The sequence below is a fragment of the Genypterus blacodes genome, unplaced genomic scaffold, assembly GCF_046128005.1.
Source record: "Genypterus blacodes isolate CSIRO-AG114 ecotype Tasmania unplaced genomic scaffold, CSIRO-AGI_Gbla_v1 ptg000055l_1, whole genome shotgun sequence".
Lineage (NCBI taxonomy): Eukaryota > Metazoa > Chordata > Actinopteri > Ophidiiformes > Ophidiidae > Genypterus > Genypterus blacodes.
Window position 1 is genome coordinate 1,161,617 of NW_027466867.1, and position 22,894 is coordinate 1,184,510.

The 22,894-nt window shown below is 48.0% G+C and overlaps 1 protein-coding gene across 1 annotated transcript; it reads right to left on the minus strand.

Moving 5' to 3' along the window:
* Positions 1-291: 291 nt before the first annotated feature.
* On the minus strand, positions 292-21,537 carry cyth3a (cytohesin 3a). Its single transcript, XM_076151871.1, has 13 exons — positions 21,195-21,537; positions 12,239-12,321; positions 12,042-12,106; positions 11,365-11,431; positions 11,001-11,119; positions 8,877-8,957; positions 8,649-8,761; positions 7,746-7,894; positions 7,429-7,540; positions 3,949-4,025; positions 3,217-3,288; positions 2,968-3,122; positions 292-1,071 (listed from the first exon to the last, which is right to left on the minus strand). The coding sequence occupies exons 1-13, from the start codon at positions 21,211-21,213 to the stop codon at positions 999-1,001; spliced, it is 1,185 nt and encodes a 394-aa protein (XP_076007986.1). The 5' UTR covers positions 21,214-21,537; the 3' UTR covers positions 292-998.
* Positions 21,538-22,894: the final 1,357 nt, after the last annotated feature.

Below are 22,894 nucleotides of genomic sequence, written 5' to 3' on the forward strand. Positions count from 1 at the left end.
TTGACATTTCCGGGGTCTTTTGCGCCCCTCCAGACTGAACTTTCCTCTCTTGTACCGCCGTGTGTGTCCGTCTGATTGACAGCATGAGACTCTCCGTTGCCTCGCCTCTGCACACGGCCCCTCCTCTGCTATTGTAAACCTTTTCGCTGAATAACTCAAAGAACGTGAACGGGTATAGGCTACGGCCGTTATGACTTACATGCTACGAAAACACAACAAAGAAGAAAAAAAAGAGTATGTACATTATATACATGCATAATGTTAACAAGGGGCTGCTTTTTGTTCAGCAAATCATGATAATAAATACGAAAAGAAACAAGTAAGAGGTGGATCTTCAATACAGAAAACACAATCCATTTAGAACGCATTATTATAACTGCCTCAGCCTCTGATGGAGATCATTTCCTTTGCTTCCAGGGTGTAACTAAGTCTGTTATCTACATTAAATCGGTGAGTTTGCATATTCAGCTCTACGCTCGTTTTGGGGTTATCAATCAGACCAGCTGATTTGTAAGGTCGAGGCTTTGTGTAGTGAAACGATGGTACAAAACTACACAGTGGGTGTCGGCAGCTTGTTCAAGGTCATTGTAGTTGGACTTTCCACATGAGGAAATGCCTCCGAGTCTGCTTGAGTAGATTAAGTTCCTCATGTGTCCAGCAGATGGCAGTGGTGGCGCAGGGACTCCCCAGGATTCCAGCCAAGGCTTCTTTCTTTCTCTTTCTCTCTTTTGTTTTGGTGTTGAAGTCGAAACTCCTCGTAACTCCTCAACCCACACGGCCCATCAGAACCCAACGTCTTTAAATAAATTCTTAACATCACACAGACACAGAAGGTGAGAACCAGTCAGCACATTATCCGCTCCAGTCCAATCTTTAAAACGCTCCGGCCCGTGTCTCTGTGTCTCTGGGTGGTGGGAGGCCTCCGTGACCCCAATAACACAGGCAAGGACTCTGCTGCTGACAGCAATAGTGTTGATGCAGGTTAATGGTGGCGGTCATCATTTCTTATTGGCTATCCTTCTCTTCCTGGTGGCCAGCATGTCGTAGAAAGGATCTCTGCTGATGCTGGCTCTGCGGGAGAAGAGGACAGGAAGGGAAAGATCAATGATTGACCACTTTCCATTCTGGCTCGTCCTAAAGTTAACGCTAAAACACACGGTTCTTTTTCCCACCCCTCATTTTGCCCTGAGCCAGATGATAGAATAGATCATTTCCCCTGGACATCAGACTTGAGCAAAGACTATTTTCCGTGATTCTATGATTTGTAACAAAACTAGTCATTTGTCGTTTTGTGCAAACATTACTCAGACACACAAACCGGTGTGAGATCTTTGTTTCCAAATAAAGAAACAGTGTCATTTTGAAATCATACTGTAATTGTTTTGGAATACACTGCAGAGGGAAATGTGGTGATGTCACTTTAAAGATTGTTTTACACGTTTCTGGTTATAAAAACAGCAACAATATTTCATATTATTCTGTAGTTACCTAGGAGCTTTCAGTCTAACTCATTTACTGGCTTGACTTCATCTGAACTAGGTCAAGACACGAGAAGCTTTAATGGAGGACAACGCCATCAGATCAAACCGTGCAGTGCAGCTATGATTGATGCTTTCTGGTGTTATTGATTCATTGATTACAAGCACAGTCGACCCTGAGGTGTGTGTGAGAGTAACTGGGCCTTGAGTGAACAAAAAACCCACAGCACTGAGACGCGTTTTTACAGCAGATTTGTTGTCTTAGGCAGCAGATTTGTGTTGGGCTCCACCTTGTTTGTTGCTTGGAGATGACAACACTGCTTCGTCACTGAAGATGGGAATAAGGCTGAGTAATCTCCCGCATTCCCAGCAAGAGCTGTGCATGCTGAAATAACTCTGTGTGTGTGTGTGAGTGCAATGGATAGTTACCACAAAACCAAGTGCCACCTCTGCAGATGAGTCAGGTGGGATCATGCAGATAATCTGTGTGTGTGTGTGTGTGTGGCGAGCCTGCCTGCGTGTGATTGTGTGTGTGTCTGTCTGTGTGTGTGTGTGAGAGAGAGAGTCTAAATACACTGACCACAGGACAGTCTGCCACCTCAGCAGCTGAGTGTAGAGAGAGAGAGTGTGTGGGTGTGGGAGAGAGGAAGCACTATTCAGGAGAAGTGTTCCTCCGTCCTCCTCACACACTCAGCAGGGTTTAAAACAGACTTAAGAGCTCCCTTTCCCTTAAACCAACGACATCTCACTCTGCACTTCCCACACACAGAACACTGAGCACTTTCCCCATCACATAACTCCGCACGACGCTGCCCGACTCAAACCAGATTTCCAGCAACTTAGTGTGAATTCTTGTTTGAGCTTGAGAGTAAATCCCTTCTGTCTCATTGAATGGAAACACGCGTGTGTCGATGCTAAATGGGTTTCCTCTATCATTAGAGCATGGGAGGAGAGCCTAATATGATTTTCTGCTCTGATATTGATCTTATTGGACAGGGAGGCTCAGCTGAAAGGACAATAAGAAGCCGGCTGATCAATTACGTGCCGGCTCCAATTTACCGCAGCACCTCGTTTCTCCTGGAGGCGTTTGGATCCGAGGCCGCGTCATAAAGAAGTAGAACAGGAAGCAGCTCCTCCGCCATGTGGGAGAATGTGTGTGTGTGTTGCTCGCTGACCCTAATCTAAGGGAAGTGTCTGTGTGTGTGTGTCTGTGTGTGTGTGTGTGTGTGTGTGTGTGTGTGTGTATCCAGCAGGGAGGCCAAATCACCTCGGAGTGTTATCGGCATGGCAGTGTGAGAAGCAGAGTCACTTTTAGTCACAAGTGTGTATGCCTATCCTCCTGTGTGTGTATGAATGTGTTACTGAGTGTGTGTGTGTGTGTGCTCATAGTCAAGGTCAGACATGAGAAAGTCCCACATGGGAGCAGCCAGGCGTTGGCTAAGTGCCCTCTCAGTGTAAATGGATCCACAGGAACACGGCCGCCTCTTACTTGATGGATTTGATCCACTCCTCCTTCTCCTCCGGCGTGGGCGCTGATATCCTGTACACTACGTGGTTGCCCTCGACGACCCGCCCATCCGCCTCCGTCTTGCAGGCTTTGATCACCTGACCTTTGTGGTTGGGGTTGTAGAGCTCAAAGCAGTTCTGGGACGGAACAATAAGAATGAAAAACATGAATCTGCATTCAGGGCCATGATGATGTGAGGATTGAATGAGATGCGATCATCGTGCTTCTCACCGGCTTTCTGGGCTCGTCCACCTCTCTGATGCTCAGGTTCTCCAGAGGAATGATCCCACGTGGCTCCTTATCCTGGAGAAACACACACACACACACATTTATTGCCTACAGGAAATGCAAAACAGTCTTTCCTTAGTGTTTTGTGTTATTGTATAACAGAGTCTTTTTATTCTCTATTCTATTAACAAGATGGCGATTAAAGGCAACAGGCGGTTTTTGTTCACTCTGGTCATGTAGGAGGCAGCACCCGGAGGAGTTGTAACTCTACACCCACTATTCTCCAGAATGTTTCTCTACGGGGCCCTAACGTGAGGTGTGTGTGTGTGTGTGTTCACAGTGGGACTTTGAGCCCCTTGTCCTGCCTGTCATCTTCTTCCTAATGAGCAGAGGGAGGATTTGCCCGAGGACGGCTGCTCACAGCTGGCAATGTGTAGGACGTGTGTGTGTGTGTGTGTTTTTATATATGCACGTGTGTCTCTTTGATTGCGACACACACATACGTCTGCGGTGTGATTCTGTATGTTAGCGTGTGTCTGGCTTGTGTCCAGATGTGAGCTGCAGACTGCCTTGTGTTAACGGCCTGGTCAGGGTTCGCTTAGGTCAAACCAGCTGCAGCTGTGAAAGAGGAGAGCTGGAAGGCAAAGACTCCTGTGTGTGTGTGTGTGTGTGTGTGTGTGTGTGTGTGTCTACAGTCAAGTATCAGGGCCGCTGTTGTAAAACTACTTTACTCACCGTTGTGTATTCAAAGTAATAGAGGCAGTTGTCGGTCAGGATGAACCACCTCCTCTTCCACGTCTTCACCCGGCCGCCTGCGGACAGAAACACAATGTTGTACTTTAAACAAGGGCGCGGGTGATGGACGGGCGTGAGGATGACGGCGTTGGTATTTGGAGGCAGACAGCCGAGCCTGCAGCAGAACCTCAGCTCCACGTGCCACATCTGCTTCTACTCACGGGGCTCTCTGAATTATAAGAGTCAATCAGGGCCCGGAGAGAGGCGACACGCCCTCCGCATCCCCGCTGATTGATGCCCCAAGGGCCCGGAAAGGCGAGAGGGAGGGTGGGGGGCGGGGGTCTTGTGAAAACAGTTAGGCCCGGTGTTCACTTTGAGGTGAAATGCCAGACATGACACACACATTTGGCTGTGCTGGTGAAGGCAGGAGGGAGGGGCGGAGTTTACGAGCTTCAAACAAGAGTTCATATTTTTAAAACTGCAAGAAAATACGGTGGGCGTGTGATGGATAGCATCGTACAAATATACTCTATAAATAAACCACACCAGCTCGGAGTGTGTCGGGAAGTTCCTGTTTTTTTTTTGCTGGGGGTAAAATAGGAACGCTCCTTATACAGAGATTAATGGGACTTCCAGGTTTGCCGAAGTGAAATGCCCACTGAGTGGCGCTGTAGGGCAAATTGGAAGTGATGGGAGGTTGAGGAATCTTCTTTAAAACCTTTGGCGAAGTAGCAATCGCTCCTTAATCTCCAGATTGATTAATGTGGGTCTCCTAAGAACATAAAGGATGTATTAGACGCGATACCAGCTGCCAGAATGAGCTCCGTTGAACAAGAAATATGCAGCCGTTGTAAAAGTTGTGTTTTTCTTTCCAGTGAGAGCCGGAGTGAGCGGGGATTTCATTTGGAAAACTGCAAGAGCTGCATTTTTCCTTTTTACAAGTTAAATCTGCTTATAAGAGCCACAACCTTTCCATCTGCTGTCATCATCAGATACATGAAGATTACTGGGATTAGGGCGTCGCCTGTAAATAACACCGCCGACGACACAATGAGCCACTAACGTATGTAACTAAAAAAACATGTCTGACTCTGTGTGGAGCTGCAGAACGTCACCACACAGACATGAAATCAATTATCAAGCAATATTTACTTTTAGATCTTATTTAATTTAATGCTAAGTGGTAAATAGAAACTACAATTCGCAGTTACGTTACAGTAGACCATATGGCAGAGCACATAGCCGTTCGCCATCATCATCGTCATCATCACTTAACTGCAGGGATGTGGTTGGCCATATGTTTCCTAAGGTATTAAGAGCTTTCATATTGTTGTTTTCTTGATTAATTGTAGGGTTTTAATACCGGAATGACCTCCGATTGGCTGCTAACGTCGGCTTGTCTAATTTGATGAAGATCGGCCTGTTGATTGGACACATTAGAGGGATTTGTATCATTTAAACGCTGCAAACTTTCCGGATTTGGAAAGTTGCTAGGTGAGCCAATCAGGGCTGGGTCCAGGTAGAAAATGGAGCTCAGCGGTGATTCAGTTCCAATGTGAAACGACATCTTTCTTCCTCTTCTGCACTCTGAGGATGGTTTTCTAAGTGAACACTGTGACATGCTGCAGACGCTGGGTGACGGTGATGCATTCAGGCACAGCGCAGGCTCAGTCCTGGGGAGTGATGAAGTGTAATGAGAGCTTATGGAGCTTCACAGCCTCATAGCAGTGCATCAGGCCTGTCATAGCAAACTATCTGAGCGGCCAGGCCAGCGCTTCATTCATTAGATTCCAGAAAAAAGTTCCCTCATTATGCGAGAGCTCGATGATGGAGCCAGAATTTGTGTGAAAACTGCATCCAGGAATGATTTGGCAAAGGGCAGCCGCTGGGGTAAAAGCATGAGGGAGAGGAAGGGAGAGAGGGGGATCTGCATGGAGAGGAGAGGAGGCCTGAAGAAGAGGAACAAAATGGAGGGGTCGGGTTCTTCCCTTTAGTTCACCGCGCGACCACCGACAGGCAGGCGATCGATTCAAGCAGCTCATTCACTAAAGCGCGAGCAGGGATTGGAGCGTGAGCCAAACTGGAGCTGTATGACACAAAAGGCTTCGTCTCTCATGGGACAATAACATGAAGTCAACTGTGAGGAGGATTTTTTGGAAGACGAGGTTTTCATATTTTGAATACCAAATGCATTAACGATGATATGGGACACATATGACAGATCAGATGGGTTTAAAAGCGTTTTCTATGTTCTTATTTTCCATTTAGAAGTCTATTTTAGAAGTCTTGGCAACATTTGGTCCACTACTCTCCCTTGTTGCAGCCCTACTGTGCACACTGTCTGTTTCTAGGTGCTGTCTCTTTAAGGACCCACCACGTTGTCTGGACATGTGAGACGTTTCCTTTCTTTAAGTTGCAACACAGTCCTTTAAGGAATGAAAGGGAAGTTTGGAGGTGAAAGTCAAACATTTCTGCTGTGCTGAGGTCAGCAGAGACGAGCCCTTGTTGTCATTCACCCGCAGCACAAGCGCAGCCAATACTCATGCAGAGTGACAGAGATCGCCGACCTGCCACTCGCTCAAGTGTTTGAACGTGATAACACATCACCTCTGGCTCTCTCCTAACAATCAGCTACAGTGAGGGGGAAGTGGCGTTCGAGGTTTAGAAGCAGGATGCGCTGAGGAGATGATGGCAGCCAATGCCACTGTGAGGGAGCTCTGTGATGGAGTGGAGGATGGAGGAGGAAGAGGAGGAGGAGGGAGTGTTACCTACCTCCTAATATAAATATATAAGAAGAAACAGCCAGTCACAGAACAGAATGAAAAGACAGAAGAACAGAAGGGTGAAAGGGTGAGAGGTCAGAGGAAGAGAGAGAGAGAGAGAGGACGTGGGGTTTGGGAGACACAGTGAGGACACAAATCACTATGAGAGAGGAGAGACAGACGGGGCTTTTTCCACTGACTCAGCATCATTTAGCTTCCATGTACAAAGGCCAGGTCGTATACATTTACACTGCAGCCTCACAGAGTTGATAACCGAAGTAATCTGTGACATTACTGGGGCCAGACAGACAGACAGACAGACAGACAGACAGACAGACAGACAGACAGACAGACAGACAGACAGACAGACAGGCAGGCAGGCAGGCAGGCAGGCTCTACCACAGGAACCGGGCCAGTTAAATTAGAACAGATAGGAAAAGACTGTGACCTATGCTGCTTACACACAATGGATACATGCAGGAGAGGAGAGGAGGGGAGAGGAAGGGAGAGGAGAGGAGATGAAGGTCAAGGATGGAATAGACACTTTGCAATTGTATCAAATATCTCCTAGCAACCATATACATCACAAATCATCACATGAACATTGACAGTTTTCCGTCCTGGTTCATTTGCACACACAGAATCCATCCTTGACTCCTCTCTGACCTCCTGTGTGAGGAGCTGTGTGTGTGACTCTGGTGGCCGTGCGTCCACATACCCAGCTTCAGCAGCCAGCCTTCTCTGTCGGGGTTGAAGAACGTGTGCGTCAGGTCGTTCCCATCGTCCTCTGGGATCTTGAAGGGCTCGTTCTTGATGCTGTCATAGAGGTTCTGCAGAGGAGGGAAACAACCAAACCCTAAAGAACTACGGACGGTGGTGGTGCAGTCACGCAGATCAATCATCACACACACACACACACACACACACACACACACACACACACACACACACACACACACACACACACACACACACACACACACACACACACACACACACACACACACACACACACACACACACACACAGTCTCACCCTCAGAAGCTCCTCTGGCAGGTCCCCTCCCTCATTGATGCCTCTGTTCATGGAGATGAAGCGCTCCACAGGGGGCTTGTCTCTGACGTTTGGGTTGTGCAGGCTTGTGTTCAGCATGATGATGGCGAACGACAGCACATAGCAGGTGTCTGAGGGCGACAAACAGACACAGAGACGCACAAATTAACACACGTGATGCAGAATAACAGCTACAGAAACACACAGCACACACACTCCTCTCTATAAGCACCGACAAGGAGCGCTTCAGTCTCCGTCCCATGCGTTAACATTCACACTCACACGGGCCGCTGACTGTCAATGAATCATTCATCCTCTTTGTCTGTCTGGTCGCTCTCTGACACACTTTGGTCGCGGCCTCACTGTCTGCCTGCCTAACTCACGTGGTCAACGCTGCACACGCTCACACACCCATACACACACACACACACACGTGGATGCATATGTTCAGACAGTGCAGCAGACCATTGAAGGGAGGAACACGTGGGGATGAATGTGGATGGGGTCAGAGTCAGAGTGTGTGTGTGTGTGTGTGTGTGTGTGCAGTTTGACCTCCACTCATTTCCAAGCTTAAACATCTGAGCAGCTTCATCTTCAGCTCCTTCAGGACCGTGTGCGTCCACATCTGCATCCACATCTCCTACACAGGTGGCTCTACAGTCCCTGAATAATTTAGTGTGTGTTGTTGTAGTTGTCGTCTTTGCACATGTATCAGTCTGGAGCCACTTTGGCGCTTGTTGAATAATGAATGTTGCTTGTTTGTTGCTGCTTGTTTACCCGCTGAACTCATTTGCTGCTGTGAACTGAAATGTGTCGTTACTGTAAGTTGTTTACTCCTCAATGGGCCTTAGGAACATTGAGGGAGTTGGAGGTTTAGGTTCTGACCTGTGGACTGGAAGACTCCCGGGTTGCAGTTGCAGTACCGCGACGCAAACGCCTCCATCATGCGGTCGATCTTCTGGGCTTCACCTGGCAAACGGAAACTCCACAGGAACTGCCTGCAGGGGACAATCACAGGAGGGGGGTGTGTGTGTGTGTTTGTTTAGAGGGTCAGAGTGGACAGGATGGAGCTGTCATCATTAGGACAGAGTTTCTGCCGTGTGCTTGCTTTACCGTAGCGCTTGCACGAGGTTGAGGTCTGCAAACTCGTGCAGATCCACAAAAGCCTGGAGCACCTTGAGGTTGAAGTCATCCCTGGAGGGAGGAAAATGACAAAAACAGACATTTCCTGTATTAGTCTTTTCTCTTTTTTCCCTCCTCAAAGAACGATCAGATCATCTAGAGGGCATCCAAACTCCTCGGAGGAGATGTAAGATAGTGAGGAGCACAATGTGAACGATGAGGAAGAGGACATATTTCCTCTGTAGATGCTTTTCATCAACCTGGAATCCTTATTTTCCTCAGCATTCCTGTCATACTTCTGCCTTTATTCACACACCAGGCAGAGAGGAAGAGTCTGGAAGCAATTTAAACAGCTGGCCACTGCTAAGAGTTCCTCCACCCCGAGGGGAACAGATGGAAAACAGCAGAACCCAAAGCGGCACAGACTTCTTTTGTCAGATTGTTTGAGCGCCGAGGCGACTGAGGAGTTAAAGTCGGCGGCTGCTCTCAGGCCGCGGTCACTCTGATCGTGTTTGTTTTACATCAATGGCCGTGTTCCCGATCCTGGAAACCTTTTGTAGCGTATATTGTTCACATGGTTACCGTCTATCCAGGAAGCAGAACAATCCAGTGGAATGTTTGGAATTTGCTCTCAGTGTTTTGTGTGGGGAGGAAGAGACAACACAGCTGCATTGCTTTTAGTTTTGGACGATGACTTGAGGGTTCTTCTCCCTAAGTGCGTTTGCATTCTTGACTCGATTGTCGATTGTTTACGGCTGCACAAACGGCGACATTCGTAACAGAGAGTCTTGGTTGTAGTCATCATCTGTTTGTAATAACAGAGGGAAAGAAACCTCTCAGTGGATCATATGCGACAAAACCTCATTATAGGAGAACAATAAAGGGCTGCAAAACAAAAACAGGAACCTCAGACGCCGCTGCCTCCTTTGTCTGGGATCGTAATTTAAGAGTCGATCGCCCACTCGCCCGCGTCCCTCTCTCACCCTTCACTCATTCATCTTTACTTCCTCCTCCATTAGCCCCTCCATTCCTTCGCTCTCTCCGCTAGCCCTCCCTCTCCCCCCTCTCCCTCTCTATCTGTCCACGCTGTGTGTAATGATAGGTTCCTGCTCCTTGCATAAGCTCAATTAGTGCTAATTACTGAGTCTCACCCCTCAACCTGTATTTACTGTGATTCCCGCTGAGGAGGTGGCCTCTTTGATGATGCCTCCATGCGTGAGGCCCGCTGCCGACAAGAGGCGTCCCCAGGGTCCCCCCCTCCCGACACGCTGCATAATTCAGTGTGTGTCTTTGTGTGTGTGTGTGTGTGTGTGTGTGTGTGTGTGTGTGTATCTCACTGTTTTCCCCGACTGCCTGACTACAATTGCTCATCTGTTTACGGATGCATAATCAGCTTCTACACAGGAGTGAGACATTACAGGCATAAACATCAGGTGCAGACATTTGGCGTTAAGGATTTAAGATTTAAGAGTTCGAGAGGAAAAATAAGAATTCAATCCAAGCTTTTATCGTTTAATAACCCTGATTCAGTTTCACTCATCCAGTTTGATTTTGCCAATTCGGTCCTGTTCATGATTGAATCTCTAGATTTCGGGGGAAGCTACTTTAAAATAGTAGCTTTTCCAACTACAAGCTACTCCAGAATTAAAGTAGCTATTCTTAAGCAAAGCTACTGCACTCCTGTCAAGCTACTGACGTTTTGGCGGAACCCTTTTCCTATTTTGGATATGGTGCCTCCTGTGCGTTTAACCATCTAATCACACGTTCGGGCTTCTCCGTCCGTCAGACTCGTCTCCCGGCGATCTGAGACGGTTGTCATGTAGCTGCAGCACGACTTTCCTCCGACACTTTTGGCCTGAGATGTGAGGAAGTGGGAGACGGTTTTATTACCGGTTATATGTCGGCATTGGGTGGATTATGACAAGACACCCACGCTCCCTCCCAGATTCATGTGGGGGGGGAGGGAGGGTCAGCCATGTCCTCCCACTTTCAATCAATAAATCCAGCCCATAATTTCCCTCTTTAATCGCAGAGGGAGTATAAATCTCTGGTAAGGAGGACCGGAGGGAGCGGCAGGGAAAACAATTTCTCCCGCGGCCTGATAGATGGCCTTACCGTTCGCCTAAGTAGTCTCCGATGACGGTCTTGTTCAGGCCCTCGCCTTTGTAGAGGAACTGGGCGATGTCCTCGGGAGTCTGCTGGAGGAGGTCGTTCTCCAACAGGAACTGGATCCCCTGTGAAGAGAGCGAGAGAGAGAGAGAGATAGAGGAGAGAGAGAGAGGGGAGAGAACGAGACGTGGTGACGGCGCCGTTTCTCATAATCATGGGCGTCATGATTGAAAAATGACAGGGATGGATGCACAGAGCAGAGCAGGGAAGAAGCCGATCGTTTCAAGGCTGGCAAGGGACTGGAGGCTGTGATGGTTTATGACGAAGACAGCAGGAAGTTACAGGGGACATAAACAAAACCGGGCTCTACCTTTTTGGGATCCATGTTGAATTTCTTCCTGCCCATGGCGATCTGTTTGTTTCTCTGGGTCGTTTTACTGTGAAACACACAACCAGGCTTTTAATGAGGAGTCTTGACCTGATTTTACTCTACAAGTACCTGAACGCATCATGTATTATTTATAGTCACAACCGCGCTGATTAATCCTCGTCACATCTGTTTAACCCATCTGTGTGTACAGTTTGCTCCCAGCTGAATCTAATCTGAAACACATATGCACACACACACACACGACAAAATACACAGTCTGCCAATGTATATGTGTGTGTGTGTGTGTACGATGCAGGTAGGGTATAAAGTGACAGATGAGAATACAAAGAAAGCAAATATTAACTTAGCTGCAAACACTCACATTGAATACAAACTGATTTAACACAGACACGTCGGCGCTGATTGATCTTATACTGGCTTTATAGAGCAAACAGCTGCTGGTCGTCTCTGTATAGAATGAAGCTGTTATCATGCAGCATATGGGCGGTATAGCAGGTCGATGTTTACATCCGACAGACAAGGGGCGAAACGTAGATCACAGATCTCTCACCAAATATTGATCTGTGACCAATAAAGCTCATGGTCGACTAATTGGCTCTGATCGTGTTTAACTACGGCCTGGATCAGGCAGGGAGGAGAGTATTGGCTCCGCCTACCTTTCTCCCACACACGTCAGCTGCTCGATCTCCGTCATAACCTCGGCGATCTCGAACTTCAACCTCTGATAGAAGAGAGAAGCCAGAGTTAGGTTGGCAGATTGATAAGAAGTGGATCTACTGCTGAGGCTCAAAGGGGATCAGAAGAATATGATCACAAATGAGAGGTTTCATAGCCGTCTCATAGTGTCACACACCTCAATGTCGTCCAGCAGCTCCTTCTTCCTGCGTCGGATGTTGCAGAGCTCGTCCCTCTCCTCCACGGACAGATCGTCGGGAACTAAGACACACGAGGAAGAAACACACCATTTTAGAAAGAGGGATCACAGTGGAAGAGGGGAAGAGAGAGAGAGAGAGAGACAGAGACGTTGCAGTAAAACAGGCGAGGAGCCCCGTTACAGATTCCTCCTCTTCAGAGCCTAAAGTGCTGCTACATTGAATCTTTCCCCCTGTTTATCTGGAGCAACACATCCAGTTCCCAGAGCCTGCGTGTTCGTCTTAATTAAGCAGAGAGAAAGAGAGAGAGAAGGCGCAGGGGTCTTAATTATTCCACTTCAAAGTGTTTTGCCCCTTCCCCCCTCCCCCGCCCTCCTTCTCCATTTGGCTCTGGGGAATATTCTATTAATAAAACCAATCCAGATTAAGTTTAATTTTCATTAAAACTGAATTTAGTCATTTAACACGGCTGTGAGGGTTTTTACAGCTCAGAGCAGAGAGGAGGCTGACTCTTCATTTATTACAATTCTGTTCCTCAACATCGTCCCACTTCTTTATTCCACTTTCCTCTATCTTCCTGAGCCCGACCACGTGCGGCGAGAGCCCATTGTGATCTCGCCTCATTACTCCGGCTTCAGATGCGGCGACACGTCTAATACGGCGCCGAGTCGTGCCCGGTGGCAAACAAGTTGCTACAAAACGCTCCCCGCTCGTTTCCACGTAGGCGTGAGTGCGGAACAATCCCAGGCCCAAACGAGGTCGCCGAGCTCAAGGCGAAACGTTTCACTTGACGGCTCGTGAAAAAGGAGTTCAGGGACACCGCGTAAACGTTAAGGACGACACAAAGGCCTACTTGAAGCAGTTATGCAATCCTGTGGGCACGCTGAGGTTCAGGTAAACAGAGAGAGAGAGAGGCAGGTCAGGGATCAGATGGGTTTGAATATGACATGTAGCGTAAATATTAAGATGTAAATTAGTGCGACGAACCTGCGGCTACATGGCAGATCTGTGAACGCTGCCTGTGAGGCTGTCTGTGTACAGCTCTTTAGAGTCACATTAGACAGAGCTTTGTTGTTATTCTGCTTGTTAAATTAGACAAAGTGACTTTACTGGGACACATGAGGCTGTTTGATGTTTCTATAGAGTCACATAGTAGGACGTATATGTTGAATGGAGCCCTGAAAGCTTTGTTTTTATTGGTCCTTTACTCCCTGAACATGTTTTCATCATGATGTTATGTGCATTAGATTGTTTCCTGCCTGTATTCAGACCTGAAAGCAGGCACACGTGTGTCGTCTGTAGTCTGTCGTTGATTCACATTAAAGCATTGCCTCATTTTCCAAATTGACCCCTAAATGTAAATGAGGTACAAATCAATACCTCCCCCCCTTCAGGGTCGTTGCTTCCTCCGTCACTGCTTTGACTTTGATGCCGATTTAGGAATTCTCTAAATGAAGACGTCTCATTATTCAGTCCTACTGAAAAATTTGCCTCCAGTTACAAAGAGAAACATTGAGATTCTTCTTCATGTTTCCCAGAGGGCGATGATGCACAAACACACACACACACACACACACACACACACACACACACACACACACACACACACACACACACACACACACACAGCTCCATGTTTCCCTCACCGGCCCGGGGCGATGCATTAGCTAATGGAGACATCAGCTCTCTACCTTAATGAGCCTGATTAGAATCTTGATTCATTTCAAATGTAATGAAAAGTAGCGAGCGCTCCTGTTGATAAGAAACTTCCTGACCATTCCCCTCCAAAAGCAGCCCCTCTTACTGAATCTACTGGGAATCTGGGTGACGGGGGGGCTGTAATATTACAACTAAGACCCTCTCCCACTCCAGTTCTTATCTTTTTAGCGGGGGGAAGGGGGCCTTACTTCCATCCAGGGTGGTCCTTCAATTACATTATTAACACACTTCCCTCTGCGACCTTCTGTGACTCATCTGGGAAATGATGTCCAGGGTCTTTACAGTGAGCCGGCACAGGGGGGGGCTCGCTCCCAATCGTGTTAGCGTAAGACAAACACAGCCCAGCGCTTCAATTACCATCTCTCTCATCAAATCAATGATGTCGTTTGTCATTGCGTCACCAGCGTAAAGACTCGACCTTGGGCGGCTGAGATCAGATAGACGGCCGGTTTGTTGCTCTATAGCTGCGATTACATGCAGAGTACACACAACACATCTCTCTGAAAGGCTTTACACTCCCAACATGTGGACCACAGAACAACAGGCTCCGGTTACTCCCCACCCCTGAGAAACAAATCCCTCTGAATCTCCTTTAAAGACCAAATCTCAAGCTCAAACCCCAAAACTAACAACTGTCACGGTCGCCCACTGACACCAGAGGCTCTACGGGCGTTTGAGCCAACGATTGATGCTTCAAACCAAAGATCTGTAGAGCTGTAAGAGCCACCACCAGTCCAGGGTCACACACACACACACACACACACATGGATAGATCTGCACATGAGCGCAAACACGTCAGGCCCAGCTGGCACCAATCCCACACACGTTTGCCTTTCCGGTCTGTTACAGCGGAAGTCTGATGTATCACAGCACACACACACACACACGTTCCCGCTGACCTACTTTGTCTCTGTGCTGATGGATAGAACGGTGACAGTCACAGCTTTGTATCTGAAGCAGGAGTTCTGAGTAGGAGGTTGTGACAGTGTTAGGCAAAGGGTGAAAGGTCAAACATTATAGTATGTGAGTGTAGAGAGAGAGAGAGATTTGTGGAGCCTGTGGGTTGAACTTGGGTCTCCACACACTTGATTGTTCTGGTTAATCTGCACTTTTAAGGGGGGAGACCTCCTGCTGTGTGTGTGTGTGTGTGGTTGCATAGGAGGTGGTCTATACACACACACACACACAACAAACTCCTCATATCTCACATCTGCTTGCGATCAGCTCTGTCAACACTCCATCTTTGGCCAGTGAGCGTGTGAGGCGGCGTAGCTCCGATCCTATAAATCTGAGAATCAAAGATGGAGGCTGTTTCTTCTGGATGACGACCTCATCGCTAACTGCAATACTCTGCATGTTCACATCATGTTTACCCTCCATAACCTCACACACAGCTGGGATGTGTACAAAAGCTGTACCACGTCAAAACAAGTGCAGATTCTGAGCTAATCTAAAGACAAATATTATACTTTTTACCCCTGGCTGCACAAATCTGACAGCTGTACTTCTTAATTGCGTTGCAGATGAAGCTGTTGTTGTGTGAATCCCTTCAGTTTCACCATCACACAGTATTTCTGGAGCTCTCTGCGGGTCTTATCATCACTCACACATGCGTCACAGTGAATATTCTGACTTGCATACTTGTTTACTTTCACTTCTCTCCACTCACTTCTTCTCCTAACGTCCCGTTCTCCTCGCCTGATTTACCCATGATTCATTCTGACACCAGTGGGACGAAATGAGAGTAAGAGGAGTCGACGCTGCTGAATGAGGCGTATTGTTTCTGTACGTAAAGGTGCTCACACTGCTGGATATTCAGTTTGTGTGGATCTTCAGGATGTGTGTGTGTGTGCGTGTGTGTGTGTGTGTGTGTGTGTGTGATGGCTGGGCAGCTGCCTGGAAAAACAGCGATTTAGGGAGTTTGGATCACAACAACAGGCAGAGGAATCCGCCCACGGTGTCTCTTGGTGTTGGCTTTGAGTGCTGCGTTTCCTTACAGATAGGCGTCAAATCCCAGGCTGTCCCACGGCGCCCCGGCTCGCCGACGCCATCAAAGACGTTTTTTGAGAGAAGCTCTGTCCTCGAGCCAGAGGAGAGAGAGAGGAGAGAGGAGAGAGGAGAGAGGAGGATACACACTTGGTCATAAAAGTACTGCGGACCAAATGAAGGCGTCCCCGGGACTTTTACTGAGGTGAGAATGAGTCGGGGCGTTCTCTGTTTCTATCCGTGCAGGGGAGCCAAGAAACACACATCTCACCCTCCATCCTGCCCAAACACACACCCCCCCCCCCTCCACCCTCTGCTTTGTGTTTCTCCCCTTACCAATGAAATTAGAGGTGGATCACTCAGAGTGCAGTGCTGCGTCTCTGCCCTCGCTGTCTCCTGCTCATTTCATTTGCCGTCCCCATTGTCTCCCATCTGCTCGCCGTCTGGCTCTTTAACAGCTTCTCTCCCCCTCCTCAGGCTCCCAGCAATCATTCTGTTTGCACCGGCAAGAAACATGTTGCAGCACTGACCAGCACCTACAGTTGTCGCGCACAATACACACTTACACACACACACACACACTGCCATGGTGACGGGAACACGTCGTAAAGCCTCTCCAGCCTCCTTCCTAATCAGGTCCATATGTAGTCTTCCTCGCTACTCTCAACACTTAATACAAACTCACAATCACAACCGCCCCCCACACACACCCCAACAAGGCTCTGTGTGTGTGTGTGTATGTGTGTGTCTGTGTGTGTGTGTGTGTGTGTGTGTGTTTGTCTTTCAGCATGCGGTGTAATTTTGTCTAATGTTGCACCTAAACACCCTTAATCCCTGGCAGCCGACACGTACTCTGTTCTTTCCAGTTCTCCCTTTTGAACAATAACACAGACGGCCCGGATCGACACAGCAGATTCCAAAGGGAAAGGGACATTTTTTCGGTGTCACTCACACACACACACACACACACAGACACACACACATCTTGGATCAGGATGTGGACTATGGCAGAAATTTGTTTCAGGCTGCAGAAAATGTGAAAGTGGTGAATTCAGTCAACATTCTTTTAAACAAAGATCAAATTCTTTTCCCAGGCAGGAAATGTTCTTTTTTTTAAGTCTTACGGAGACATTTTATGCCTTTTTTGCTGTTTTCCCTCATTTTCAATCCTCTAATATGATTGAGGTTCACCTCTGTATTAATGTGTCCAGCAGGGCAGCTCAGGTGAAAACAACAAACCCTCTCCATGACAACAAGAAGCCATGGAGGCTCGAGACCCGAGTCAGGTCAGATCCAAACTGACTCTCTCTCTAACAGGCGAGAGGCAGATCTTTGAGCTCCTCGCCGCCACCTGAGCACCCCACCTCCCAGGATGCACCCACGTCTCGGCCCCACCGACCACCTCGCGTCCTCCCACACACTCGCCCTGCAACCACAACAAAGACGGGCCCCCCCCCCCCACTCGACAACTTCCCCCTTCCTCACAAACTAACGTTACTCAGAGAACGCCACTACAGACTCCAGAGCCAACGTGATTATGGTGCTCTGAGTTTTCCGTACTTTCATATTCCACTGCAGCGAAAAACGATTAGTGTGCGTCTTCCAGTGGCTCTGCACAAACACACACTGTCATATGTGCACCATTAGCAGGCCCACGCAGACAAAACAGTGGTAATGCAGGCAGATAAGTGGCCTGTTTGTTATTTCGGCACACACACACACACATTCAGTGTGAAGAATCGAAGGAAAAGGGCTTTTCCATTCCTCCCATTCTGCTTTTCCCACGGTCAGACACAGAGAGGAGAGCTGATTGACACGGCGGCGAGTAAGACCAAGAGAATGTGTAAATCTCACACAAACCACACTAACACAACCCTCCGTCCACATGTTTCAACATCTGCACCAGACATACTGTGTGTGTTACTCAGGAACTCGCCAACACTTCATTTGCAGGCTATTCAGAGGAGGTGAGCTCTGTTAAATTCGACATTTGAACACTTCTAACCCCCCATTTATAGTCTGTACGTTAATCCTACACCTCCACTAAAGCAACACGGCGGTGTAAAGCAGAGAAGAAGAGGCCAAGTGTTGAAATCCGTGGCTCCCATCCAGCCGTTCAGCCCGCCGCCGCTGCTCTCCGCCAATTTCTGCTTCTGTGTTCTTTCCACTTCTCCATCCAGCTATACGATGGCGACGATATAAAAATAGACCCGTGAGTAATAAAGAAACACGCTGGAGCCGAGCCCGTTGCGGATTTACGCACATTTGGGAGGGCCGGGCCCCCGTTTGCTCCGCCGGGCGTAGAAAAGGAGCAGAGAAGCGCCAACTCTGATTAGGCCACGCCGTAAACATGGCACTAATGAATGCAGAGTCCCCGCAAATAAGGCAGAGCGGCGTGGTTTATGGTTGGGTGGCGGCGGCGTAGAGAACAATCGTGGGCTGATGCGTTACGGGACGTTACTCCGGATCAGAATCTACATCTACACCGCTTCCATACTCGCTCCAGCTCGACGCAGCCCACTGAGAAATTCCAGAAAATCGATTGTGAATCAGAAACTTTGGCATCAGAATCAAACGACTGCAGCGCCCCAGATTTGGAGAACAGTTTCATTTCCATGAGAGGTGGATTAAATGTTTATATACTCGCTCGTCTAATCCCGCAATATTATCACGACATCTGTTTGAGCTTTCTGTGCCTCCAGAACAAATCAGACGAGACAACACACAGTCTGATGCACAGACGGGTGTGTTAGCGTGCAACAAAGCACTCCGGAGCACTAAATGGCTTTAATGTCGTCTGATTAAGAGGCGATTCCATTACAAACACACACACATGCATCTTTACCCCCCCGACATAAAGATTCTTCTGTCGTTTGATGTGTATGCATGTTAGAGGAGTGGATCGGAGGGATTTGACTTAAATACGAAGGGATTTGCTTGATTTCATGGTCATAGACGAGAGAGAAAAGATGATTTCATAGGAACACACACACATACACACACACACATTAGGCTGCTCTGGGTTATCAGCGTGTCGTGATGAAGGTGTAACTTTGACAACTGTTGCTGTAAGTGGCTGCCGGGGACAAATTTAGAGTGTGTGATGTGACGTGTTGAGAGTTCATGAGAACAATGTTAAGAGATGTGACAGAGAGAGGGAGAGGGAGGGAGGGAGGGAGGGAGGGAGAGAGGGAGAGTGAGAGAGAGATCTTAATTTCTTGAACAGTTATGGTAAGTTATTTTAATTATTCATGCCCCCTGTCCTTCTTGTTTTATCGCTCCACTTTGGACACGGTCAGCGTTCCTCCGTGCTCGCTGACATCCTGTCTCGTGATTCAGTGACCAGCGTTCATCCGTGCGACTGCCTGACCTCTGCACATTAGAATGAGCGACTGTGAGCGGCTACCTGACAGCAGCACAGCTTTAATACACACTCTTCTCACCCTAAACACACCTGACAAACCAAACACCAACAGGATGTTCAGATCCTGGTGAACTGCATCCATCACTCCACTAATGAGTCCTTCATGGGTTCATCTCTTATTCATGCAACAACCAAAACATTACTGATCACAGGAGTTTGACAGAAGATGGAGACAGGAGTCCAAATGTTCTGGTGCTGCTCCGGCACGGTTAGAAAGATTTTGAGTGAGTGTATTACATGGACCTCCTGCCTTTTTTAGCCTTGAAGTTTATGTTTTTGCTTCGGTTTGTGTGTGTGTGTGTGGTTGTGTGTGCTAGCACGATAAGGTTTTCAATGGACTTTAGTGGAGGTGGAGTGTGGGAGGATCAGGATCAGGATACAACGGTTTTTAAACATTGTCTTTAGGCCATAGACAACCATCCAGACTGCTTGGCCCGTAGTAACACTGAGTTACCACTAGATGGTAGCAGACACCCTCTATCATGCATCAGTGTCAGACAGAAGCTGTGTGTGTCCTGTCCAGGCGTAGCCCAGTGACTAGCTGGACTACAAATATGCAACCATCACTAGACATGCATGTTTAAATCAGCCTTGGTGGAGGTTTGCACTCCCTGAGATGGACCAGAGTGGAGCTTCATGTGGTGACATATTAGGAGAGGAATCAGGTGCTGGAGGCGTTCAGAGTCACTTTATAGACTGCAGAGTAAAGACACACGCAGGAATACGACGTCCATAAAGCCATTATGCCTCCTTAAGGAGACTCCACCAAATGTCACTCTGTGTTATAGCCACCTCCACGTTCTATTCACGTTAAGAATCCCCCCGTTTCAGACTGTTCAGCTTAGGTTCAGATCTGTGGGTCCTGCCCAGCTCACACACTTTAACTGACAAACTGTTATCAGACTACAGCCATTTGTTGACACTGTGCTGCCTTTGAGGCCCCGCAGCCTACAGGACGGTTGAGATTATCTTCTCTGTGTGTGTGTGTGTGTGTGTGTGTGTGTGCAGCTGCAGGTTCCATTTCTTCAACTCTTCATAAGAAACTCTCTGCAGGGTCGTCATAGTGACCTTCTCTTCCTCTGTTATTATTTCATACCTCCTACCTAGACTATTTGTTTATGATGACCTCATGACATTGAGACATTTCACCTCCTCAGACCTGCTAGAGTACTTTGAGGTGTTCCATTTCTCACTTGTAGCGACTTTAATGTGATTGTTGTCTCATATTACTGCAGTGTTCCACATTAAGACACAAACCTGAGTTTACAGTGATCATAATAGTATGTTGATCTCCCGTGGGAATCAAACCGCCTTCTACTATATCACCGCACAGGGACTGGTGTGTGTTATATTGTCCACATCCTGCATGGAAACCCTTCATATGGACGGCGGCTGGTTACTTATCTTATCAGTTTCTGCGCGTTTATTGGCGTCCAACAAGGCGACAAGACTGCGAGAGAGCACGAGCAAACAAACTTCAAAGCCTCTGAGCAAGGCATCAGAAAGATAAAACACGGGTAAATATGCAGCCCGGGATCAAATGTGATGCGTTTGTGTTTGTTCTTCATCAAGACTTCGCTTAAAGAACAGAGAAGCATCTGTATTTCGTCCAAAAATGGATTTGTTTAGTTTGCTGGTAAATCGTTAAACCAGAACCCAATTTAGAATCTGGTTCTAATACGGCGAGACCTCCATTCATGTGTGCGCCCCCCTGACTCAGATCCACGCCGTCCATCCGTGCACGCAGCCCGGGCACAGGGAGCCGATATGTGAGGAGGGGGGGAGGCAGGAAAAAAACAGATTCTTACCGTGATTGTCTTCCTCCATGCTGAAGGTGCGTTCGGCTCAAACCCCGCGGAGATTCTGCGTTGTTTTGTGAGCGGATTTACACTGGATGTCCCCCCGTTATCCCCCCGTCACTGACAGACGGACGGAGCCGGTGCTGGGCTGACAGACAGACGGGTGAAGTGAGGATTGTGTCTCGATGAGGAGGAGGAGGAGGATGAGGAGGATGAGGGACGCGGGGGTGAGATGAGGGGAGAATCAGAGGAGGAGATCCCGGTGTGAGGAGCGGAGACTCGGAGGTGCAGTCAGACTGGCGGCGCTTCTCTCTCTGCGCTCCATCCTCAGCTGCTCCTTCTGCATTCAACATTCACGACACCGCAAACACACGACGTCATCAGGCCACGCCTCTTACGCACACACGCACACACACACACTTCGCTGTTAATCCCCTGTTGTTATTATTATCTGTTGCGAACTGGGGAATACCGGATTTGCAGCTTGGAAGTGGACCATTTGCTGCTCATTTAACTCTTGCAGAACTTCAAAATCGAGCCTTAAATGAAAAGAGAAATGTGGGAATGTAAATGTTTCCCCTGTAGAGACTAAATCTATCTTAAAGCTGATCTGGTGGGGGAGCATTGCTGTGTTTCTGACCTCTATGGGTCACACAATGTCCCAAATGTCAAATCTGGCCTTGATCCACCTTCATCCCCTGTTGGTGATGCAGCCATGACGACATCTGACGACATTCGAAGGTGTAGAACTGTAGGAATCCGCTCCCCTTGCCCAGGAGCCAGCGTGAGCTCACAGCACTGAAGTCCCCGGGCTGTGACTCACCGAAAGCCCTTTCCTGGGAAGATCCAGGCCACGCCAGCGCTGATCCAGCGTGGAGACAAAAGCAGAGGCAGGACCCAGCATGTAGTCCAGAGTGCAGGAAGGAAGGGAGGGAGAGAGGAACACTGCAGGGGATAATGGAAGAAAGTTACAGTCAAGGAAAGTACGCGATGATGCCTCCTCTCTCCGCCCACGCAGTAATCTGATCTGACATTTGTCTTCTGTACATTTCACGGCTTTAATAATCACATTCACCAGAGAGGTTAGGCCAGCTGGATTACTGAAAAGGTTATTAAACGACTTATAGGGAAACTTGGTGGAAGGCGGCCTGGCTCAGTGAGGATTCACGGGGAAGATCAAAGACGGTGCTAACATGATTTCTTGACCATTCTGTCAATTTCTTTAAAGCTAATATCCCACCATCAATGGCCTCAGTTTGGTTTGGATGCGGACCAGGATGTGTAGCTGATAGACATAAAACAGGAGACACATTTATGGACTTGCCGTAGAGTAACAACGAGGGCAAGAACCACTAATGTGTAGGCGAGATGCTTCATTAGGACGGAGCTGTGACACATCTTTAACACTTACAGAGACTGACCCAGATAAATATCCTCTTTATTACCGTTGTTTGTCTCCATCCAGACCAGAATGTAATTAGGGGACAAACCTCAGGCTGGTTGAGCTCTTAGAAGTGCACCTCTGGGCCTCGGACACAAAGGAGGTTAATATTTCTATATGCTAGATTTCTATCCCGCCCACCCAATGAGTAATGCTACAATCATATGAACATCACTTGCATTGCTTTCTCGTAAATTGAGGCCTACAGTGTCCCCAGTGCACAGATTATTCATGTTGCATTCGCTTTGATGTAAAGAGCTCCTTCAGA